At 26.7% G+C, this 8783-nt stretch overlaps 1 protein-coding gene across 1 annotated transcript in view; it reads left to right on the top strand.

Moving 5' to 3' along the window:
* The first annotated feature begins 246 nt into the window (after nt 1-246).
* LOC107437662 (tudor domain-containing protein qin) overlaps nt 247-8783 on the top strand; it is a 61859-nt gene continuing 53322 nt past the window's right edge. Inside the window, exons 1-7 of the mRNA XM_071180298.1 lie at nt 247-510; nt 2101-2219; nt 4823-4920; nt 5606-5676; nt 6679-6773; nt 8107-8165; nt 8632-8779. Coding sequence (XP_071036399.1) covers nt 429-510; nt 2101-2219; nt 4823-4920; nt 5606-5676; nt 6679-6773; nt 8107-8165; nt 8632-8779 — 672 coding nt within the window. The 5' untranslated portion in view covers nt 247-428. The remainder of the gene's footprint in view (nt 511-2100; nt 2220-4822; nt 4921-5605; nt 5677-6678; nt 6774-8106; nt 8166-8631; nt 8780-8783) is intronic.

The following is an 8783-nucleotide window of genomic DNA, read 5'->3' as shown; positions in this document are numbered from 1 at the left end:
AAGGAAAAACAAAATGTAATTATAATTTTTGTTTATTAGCTTGATATTTTCTTACTTAGTAATATTTTTTATAAATTTTGTGAAAAATATATTGATTTTATGATTGCAAATTTTTAAATAAAATGTATGTAATATAAATTAAGCAGGAGGAGTTGTTTTACTAAGAAAGTTAGGTTAAGCGAAATAACGAGAGCTCACTTCATTCTCGAGAAAAAGTGGCCGATAGAAAGCATGTTTATTTCCTGCGTTTTCCCCTTAGGTTTGCCGTTGCCTCTATGTTCTGCGTGATATGAACTCTGTTGAAAAACTATTCTGTGTATCTTATGCATATTTCGCTTTATTTAATTCAACATAGAAGTAAATCTGAGCAGGAACTTCTTTTCTTTTGACTATGCATCTTTCATGAAACTTGTGTAAATTAATATCGAATGACTTCTATAAATTTAAACATGCTCCAATCTTTGAAACCCTTTCAATGCCCAAGCTGCAATTCATGGTTTTCTAGCAAAGGTGCAGTACAATGTTCTTGTTTATATTTCTCCACGATAGACTTATTATAAGATAATTGTACTACTCTTATTTTTCAGCTTAATTGGAATTTTTTTTTTCATTGAAAAAATTTGATGCTTTTACTGAAACTTATAGTTTAATAATAAATTAATAATTCAACTTGTTAAACTCTCTTGTTATCTAATTTTAAAAATTAAATGCTAAGTTGCATTCAGATATTATAGAAATATTCCCGTTATTATCTGCGAGCATTTTAAATAACTCTTGCTCTATAAACTTACATCTATTTTGAAAACATTTTGTTCAAGGTAGGATTTTTATTTTTGGTGATTCAGAATTTCTTCAAAATTGAGTTAATTTTTGTTTTAGTGCGTAAAACGTTAACCTGTGAGATCTAGTTAAATTGTAGAAAATGAGTTCCTTTTTTTTTCTCAATCTTAGATTGGACCAAAAACAAAGCAGATGTTTTTAACTAATCTTAACAGATTAATGTAATAAAATTTCTGTCTTCTGTGGCCTAAATAATATACATTGTAAGCCATGAAATTCATTCATATTTAAAGAATTTCAAGTAATTCTTTTCTATATCTTTTGAAAATGCGTGCAAGTAGTATAATCTAAAAGAAGCTTATGAGAGTAAACATCCAACATTTGCTATTTGACCATGCAAAAAAGATTTAAAACATTGAACCCTTTTCTAATTGTTCAAAACTGTTTAAGAAAGTTCTAGATAGAATTCAGCCTTAATTGCCAAAACATAACGACCTTTCAGTGATGGCTATTTTGCAATAGCTGTTGAAACACTTTGCCTATTTACTGCCAGCAAATTCAAATACATTAGCTTAAATAGAGCAATAATTCTGAAGAGAATTGAAAATCTGTCAGAAGAATTATATAGAATAATAGCATCTAAATTTTTATATTTTTTAAGGCATTTGACCAGTACAAAGCACATTGATATCACCCCTATAACTTAGCATTTACTATTTGTTAAAATGCAACTGTCAGTTTCTATATAACCAAAGAATTAGTTTGAATACTCTCCGTGAAGAGCAGCGATTACCAAAAGATATTCTGCGAAACCCTATGGTTTGATGGAAAGGTTTTAGGAGTTAAGATTTTTTAAATTAGTAATGAGTTTTCAAGCTTTTAATTATTTTAATATCCTATCCATTATTTATATAATGAATATTTGCACTGTTTGTATTTTTAAAAAAATACTCAGTGGAGTGTGGTTAACTGTTAGTTTGTGCAGTCTTTTATGAATTCGTTATCTGGAACTCTTACATTCCGCAGTTTCAGTTTTTTTAAACTTACGAATGTAGAAAAGTAATAAACATCAAAATTAATAAATTTACTATAAGTATAAAAAATTTTATTCTAAAAATTATAAATTTATTGCAAAAGCATGAACACATTTATTTATTTAAAATATTCTAATAATAATATTAAAAGCATTTATTTATAAAACAATTTTAAACACTCTTAATGTTTGATATTATCTTATGTATTAAGATGCATTTGTTTTATCTTATTTCTTTTCATTAACTTTGAAGTGTACTAATACAGATTTTATTGTTCTTTTTGAAGAAGCAGCAAGGTACAATGTAACCAGATTCCCAAGGATCCTTCCATGTTTCCACTCTGTATGTGAGAATTGCCTTAATAGTGCAGTTAAAATTGGGACATTTGAATGTCCCATTTGTAAAGTGAGTAAACTAAAAAAATTTTCTTTAAATTTTTTTTTTTTACTATTGGAAGAAGTTTCTAAATATTTTAAAAACATTGTATTTTTTTATTTAAATTGCTGGCCATCTATATTATTTAATAAACTGGCTATTTAAATTGTTTACTATGTTGCAACAACTCTTACAACCTTTTGAACTTTTTAGTATAGACCATACTTTAATCCCTTTCCACTTAATTTTTTTAATTTTTAAAATTCTGAACTTTTATACTTTAATATCTTTTAAATTTCATTTGGTACCACTTACAATCATTTAAGGATTTGTTTTATCATCACCTAGTTTTTTGGTTCACCTATATTTGTATTAATAGCAAGTTTGGCAGCCGAACTACATTTAAATATTCAATTCCAAATGAAATTATAAGAAATATCGGTAATTGACACAAAATAATCTGGCAGCTTATATATAACTTTTGCTAGCAGATTCATAACGTAGTCACTAGATTCAATAGAAGATCTACACCTTTGCTAGAGATTTATTACTATTCAACATTNCCACTTAATTTTTTTAATTTTTAAAATTCTGAACTTTTATACTTTAATATCTTTTAAATTTCATTTGGTACCACTTACAATCATTTAAGGATTTGTTTTATCATCACCTAGTTTTTTGGTTCACCTATATTTGTATTAATAGCAAGTTTGGCAGCCGAACTACATTTAAATATTCAATTCCAAATGAAATTATAAGAAATATCGGTAATTGACACAAAATAATCTGGCAGCTTATATATAACTTTTGCTAGCAGATTCATAACGTAGTCACTAGATTCAATAGAAGATCTACACCTTTGCTAGAGATTTATTACTATTCAACATTAAATCAGATTTGTTTGTAAGAACTCAACTATGAAACCAGATTTGAGAAAAGTAAACCATTATTGAAGTTTAAACAATCCCATAAATATTTAATAATATGCACTTTTTAATTAAATAAAGTCGTAATAACATTCTTAATTCTTGGTAAATTCTTGATTATCCGTAAAATTCAGTGGCCCACGCAGATAAGCAAATTTGCAGGTAATCCCCAAAACACTTAAAAAAAGACACACATCATCAATTTTCTTAAAATATGTATGATAAATTTCAATATCCATTATTAGCAGCTTTCTTTACATTTTCTTTTATTGCTGTATGAAAAAGCCTATAAACTTTTTTTGTTTCTTGGAGTTGGAAAGGCAGGAGACTAAAATAAAACAGGCACAAGCAGATTTTTAACTCTGGAGTTCATACACTATTGAAAGAAGAACACACAAAACAATGTTCGAAACACTTGAATTAGTACTTACTAAGAATTACTATGCATACACAATTTTTGAAACTTATTAGTAACAAAACTAAAAATAAACAACTGACAACAATTCTGAAATCATGCATATGGCCCATTAATTATTCAAAATCTGTCTGCTTCATTCTTTTTCTTTCAGAGAAATAAGTATGCAAGGATCACTCTCATACGTTAGTTATCAATTTAATAACTGATAAGAGCTCCAAGAATGTGTTACATGCTGACTAAATAAATGATTCATTCCCATTTATCGTATGAAAGCAAGGCAGAAAAAACTAAGTTTCATTACTTGCTATCAATATCATTGCTTTTAATGGTAACAATACGATCCAGGAGAAGAAACTGCTTTGATTGTGCCGAATCTATCCATTGAAATTTAAACTTCATCCTGCATTTGCAGTTTGATAGCTATGAAATGACTTGATTTGTCTTGCTCTTTATGAATACCTTGCCATTTTCACTTTTTCAATTCTCCCTTTAACTTAGATGAGACACTTGAAGCTGCAAAGTTTAAGTGTTTACTCATTATTTGATTAATTGTGAACACGTGGGCCACGAACATGACTGTTTGCTAGCATGTTGTTCTTAAAACTCTTAAAATAATTCCATCTTTATAAATTTATTTATTTTCAATTGTAAATACTATATAGTTTATTATTGGAAAAAAAAAGTGAAGCATGGATATATTATTTGTAGGTTTGGTCAAAATACAAAGATTTTTTATTTTAAAATAATGCATATAAATATGAAAAAAAGTTTCTTCATTAATGTCATTTTTTGAAGATTTTTTGTGGAGTCATCTTTGAGTTTCAAATAAATAAATTAAAATTTCTTATAAAATAGTTTTATTTTGTGTTTGAGTTGATATTAATTGCTGTTTCATCTAAGTTGAATTTTTGTTAAATTAGAGCAATATCATCATTATAAGTTAAAAATTTTCTGTAAGATAAATGATAACAGCAGAAAGCAATTATAAAAAAAAAGTGTTTATCATATTGAATAAAATTTATCTTTACAATTATTAGAATACTCATAGTAGAAAATAATTTATGCAGTTCAAACTGAATTTAAAATTCATGCAGCTGAAATTAATAAAGAGTGCATATTAAAAAATAGGTATATATATATTTTTTACAAACTTTTTTTTGTTTCTCTTTTTTATTTGTTTCATTATTAGAGTTGTATTTGCTTATCTTAACAATTTTTCTTACGATTTAAACATTCTTATTTTCTTTTTATTTCACAACAAGTTTCATGGCATTTCAATTTCTCATTAGGAAGTCGCTGATGTATCTGAAGGTGGAATTGCTAAACTGCAGCCAGATGTCCATAGTCTTGGCATTATTAGTGTGAACATGAAAAATTCACTTCCAAGGTTAAGTGTTATTTAACAGCCTATGATTTTTAGAAAAGTAAACTGAAATGTTAAACCTTAAGAATAATATTCCCCTTTAATTCCGTAAATTGCCCTTTTTATCTAAGAAACTACTTACTGCCATCTACAAGTTTATTGCATTGCACTGTAAATTTAAATTAAATTTATATATTTTCTATAATATTATGTATTAATTATGTTTTATGAAACGCTTTGGCTTGTAGTTGTAAAAATTCGGATTTATATAAATAAAAAAAAATCAGATTTTTTATTTATTTATTTTTTTAATTTAGGATTTTTGCTAACCTAGCTCTTCCAGTTGTAATAATCAATCTTCAAGTTCAATTTATTATAATGTAATTTCTTCATGTACAAGTAGTCTTAAATAATCAGAAAACGTACTAATTGATCTCCAAAGATGCTTATTTGTGTTTAAATTGTAACATTTTTCATGATTTGACTTTCTGTTGATGTTTAAAATCTGTCATTTCAGGAAGAATGAATCTTTTGTCTTTTATAAATTAATTCGAAAACTGTTACTACTGTTATCAATAATACTAACTGCTATCAGTAATATGCACCTTGTCAGTTAATGATATTGTTAAGTGATAAATTGAAATAATATTTTTTGCCATTATCACTTTTTTAAGTGAGCATTAAATTTAAATTTTTCTTTTTAAATTAGCATCAAGACAAGATATGTGTCACCTAGTGCTTTGAAAAAGAATCAGTATCATGAACCACTTAAAAACTTAGGTAATGCACAGTTTTTATTATTTTTAATATTGTTCCCTTATCTACCTTTCATTTATTTATATTGATTACTTATTTGTTATGTTACATTGATTACTTCATATGCTGTTGGGTAATTCCACGATTATGCTTTAATTTTATGGAGAAACACTGCCCCGGGATATATGCAACACCCTCAAAATTTGACTGATTTTAAAAATCACCTGAATATTCGTAGCCATGACTAACGAAAAAAGGATTAAGAAGTTTCTTGGATTTACAATGAAATCAACAAGAATAAAGACCATCAAATTTGATTCATAATTTGCATAATGACATTAAAAATATTTGGATGTTTTAAAATAGTGGAACTTTGTGACAATGGCTGCCCAAAAAAAAAAGCAATTGCGAAGCTACATTGATTTAAACTGGAATTTGTGCAAATTAGTTGAGTCAAAAACTCATACGCAATTATAAATTTCCAGCTTTTTTTTTTCTTCAAAAAGTTTTATTAACTATATTTTTTTTATGTTGCTGCAGGCCGCTCTTCGAGGTACAGTGGACCACAGGTTTTGCATCCCTAAATTGTTGGTTACTTGTTAGATTACTAAACGTTACCAACATTGGAACTGAAAAATTTTCCAGATTATTAGAAATTGACAGAAATTATTTTTCAACATTGGGTTCTTGATTAAATAATTTTGATTTATATTGAGTTTAGTTATTACTATTATCAGTAATCTAACATTGTGAATTGTATATTCAGTTTGACAAGATTAAAAAGTGTCTTGTTTGTATTAGTTAATTTATGACTTGTAAAAGTTGTGGCGAACAAAAATATAGCTGTTAAAATTTATCTATTTTTTCCTTCCTTGAGTAACATCTTCTGTCGAAATCTTATCACCATATTACACATATAGTACTCTAAGTTGATTTTAGAAAATGTCACTGCAATTAAAAAAAAATTTTCTTAGATGTGTTTTGTTGATTTGCTTTATTCTAAAGTGTGAAAAAATATAATTTCAGTAACTTCTTTGACTTGTCAGCGTTGCCACAAAAATGAGGCATTATGGCAGTGTGATGAGTGCCAGTTAAACTTCTGCAGTATTTGCTATGGAGATGTAAGTGCTTTTTCTCTAAATTTCAAAGGCAAGCATTGAAATGCCAATATCTTAATTTAATTACAATTCATCTGAGGAATTAAAAAAAATTAAAAGTAAATCATCTGTTATCCTAAAATTTTTTTATTATTATTTTTTTTTTAAATATATGCTTTTATATAAAACTGATGTTTTTATTGCTTCCTCTTGTTTTGTGTGTATTTATTTTTAAAAAAATATTTGAATGAAAAATTTATTTTAATTAAATCTTAAGCAATAATTTTTAGTTATCTGTTAAATATTTTCTAAATTGCTAGAGAAACAAAAGCAGCATTTCTTAGTTTTGCGTTTCATAGTTAAAAATTTGTGGAAAAATAACTGAAAAAAATTTCTTTAAATCCCAGTATATCCCAGTGTTTTTAATACTATGTATAGTTAATTTTGCATTTTCTTTCATCATATTTTATTCCTTAAATTTTTTTTTTACAAACATTGCTTTAAATTTAAGTTTAGAAAAAAATTTAAACTCAGAAAAGTTTTTAAAAAAATATAACACAATGAAAACTTTTGACCATAAAACTGCAAATTTAAAGATTCCCTAACATCTGTGTCGGATTCAATAACGTTTGCAGCATCACATATGTATCTCACTCTGTAATAGATTCTACTTATTCCTCATCTATTAAGTCCCACAAGAAATCATCTTCATCTCTATCCAAAGAATTCAAAATTCCACTCTTTTTAATAGATTTTACAATAACATTTGACTCCATTTTGCCTTGAATCTACTATCATTTGTCTGGTCGCCTGATAGCATTTTTTTAATGCATCTTAATTTGAGGGCTAGTGTATCATTCAGCAAGAACAATGTGTAATATTTTCAAATTTAGAAAATTCTGTTAATATAATAAGTTTTTTTAATTTATTTTTCATTTTTGAAATTTATCATATTTGGTTTTCCTAGCGGTTGACTTACTCATCTGGCATACCAGAAACTTGCTCTATCGTTATCAAAAATAGAGGGTTGACTTATACACCTGAATGTATGGTACCGTTTTTCATGAGGTGTCGCAAAAAATTTTTAGCGTATTAATTTTAATTGAACATAAATTCTACGATAATACCAATTAACTTCTTGGAATATCTATTTAGACTAAATTAAACTATCCTTTATTTAGTAGTAAAAGGAAGCCAAAACAAAAGAGATGAGCTGTGACCTTGGCTGGTCTCCAAAATTAATGTTCATTGTTGTTTCTGAAAACTCGATGATATATTTTACATGAGGACCCCCCAAAAAAAATGGAAGTAAAACTAATTTAAATATTTTTACTTACATTATTTATTGAATTTACAGGTACATAGTGATATGAAACTCAAAAAGAAACATGAAGCCAAAAAGATTTTTGCTGAATTGTAAGTATTCACGTAAGAAACGTTTTTGGAAAGACAGTGATTGTATTTAAAAAGAAGAAAAAAATGTTGCTTCTGTTATGAGAAATCCTCAGTGATAAATTTTCAAATAAATTTATTATCCTAAAAACTAAATTAGTGTATAACAATATCACTTGAAAATCCAATAGTAATTCTAGTGAGTGTATAAATTTAGTTATATAGAAAGATTTGACAAATCAAAGAAACAAATTTCTGTTGTCTGACTCTTAACTTAACGAAATGGGTTTATTTATTAAAATGTCTTGCTTTACCAAAATAAATTTATAAGCTTTTTTTTTAATGTTTCAAGTTGTTAAAGGATTGTTTTTTGAATTATATTTAACTGAGTGGGAAAATTAGGCATTTCTACTGATAATTTAATGACAATCTTGATTTTTAATTTTTATAGTGTTGTAATAAATTATTCCTGATGACTTTTTTTAAACAGATATAATTCAATGGTTCAGGAAGGATGTCCAGAACATGAAAATAAGAACGTGGAATTTTACTGTGAAATAGATGATCAGTTAACGTGTAGTCACTGCATGCTAATGGGAGACCATATTGGGCACAAAGTTAAAACTCTCCTAGATAAGGTAA

The sequence above is a fragment of the Parasteatoda tepidariorum genome, chromosome 4 (assembly GCF_043381705.1).
Source record: "Parasteatoda tepidariorum isolate YZ-2023 chromosome 4, CAS_Ptep_4.0, whole genome shotgun sequence".
NCBI classification, from domain to species: domain Eukaryota; kingdom Metazoa; phylum Arthropoda; class Arachnida; order Araneae; family Theridiidae; genus Parasteatoda; species Parasteatoda tepidariorum.
This window is presented reverse-complemented; position numbering and strand designations above follow the sequence as displayed.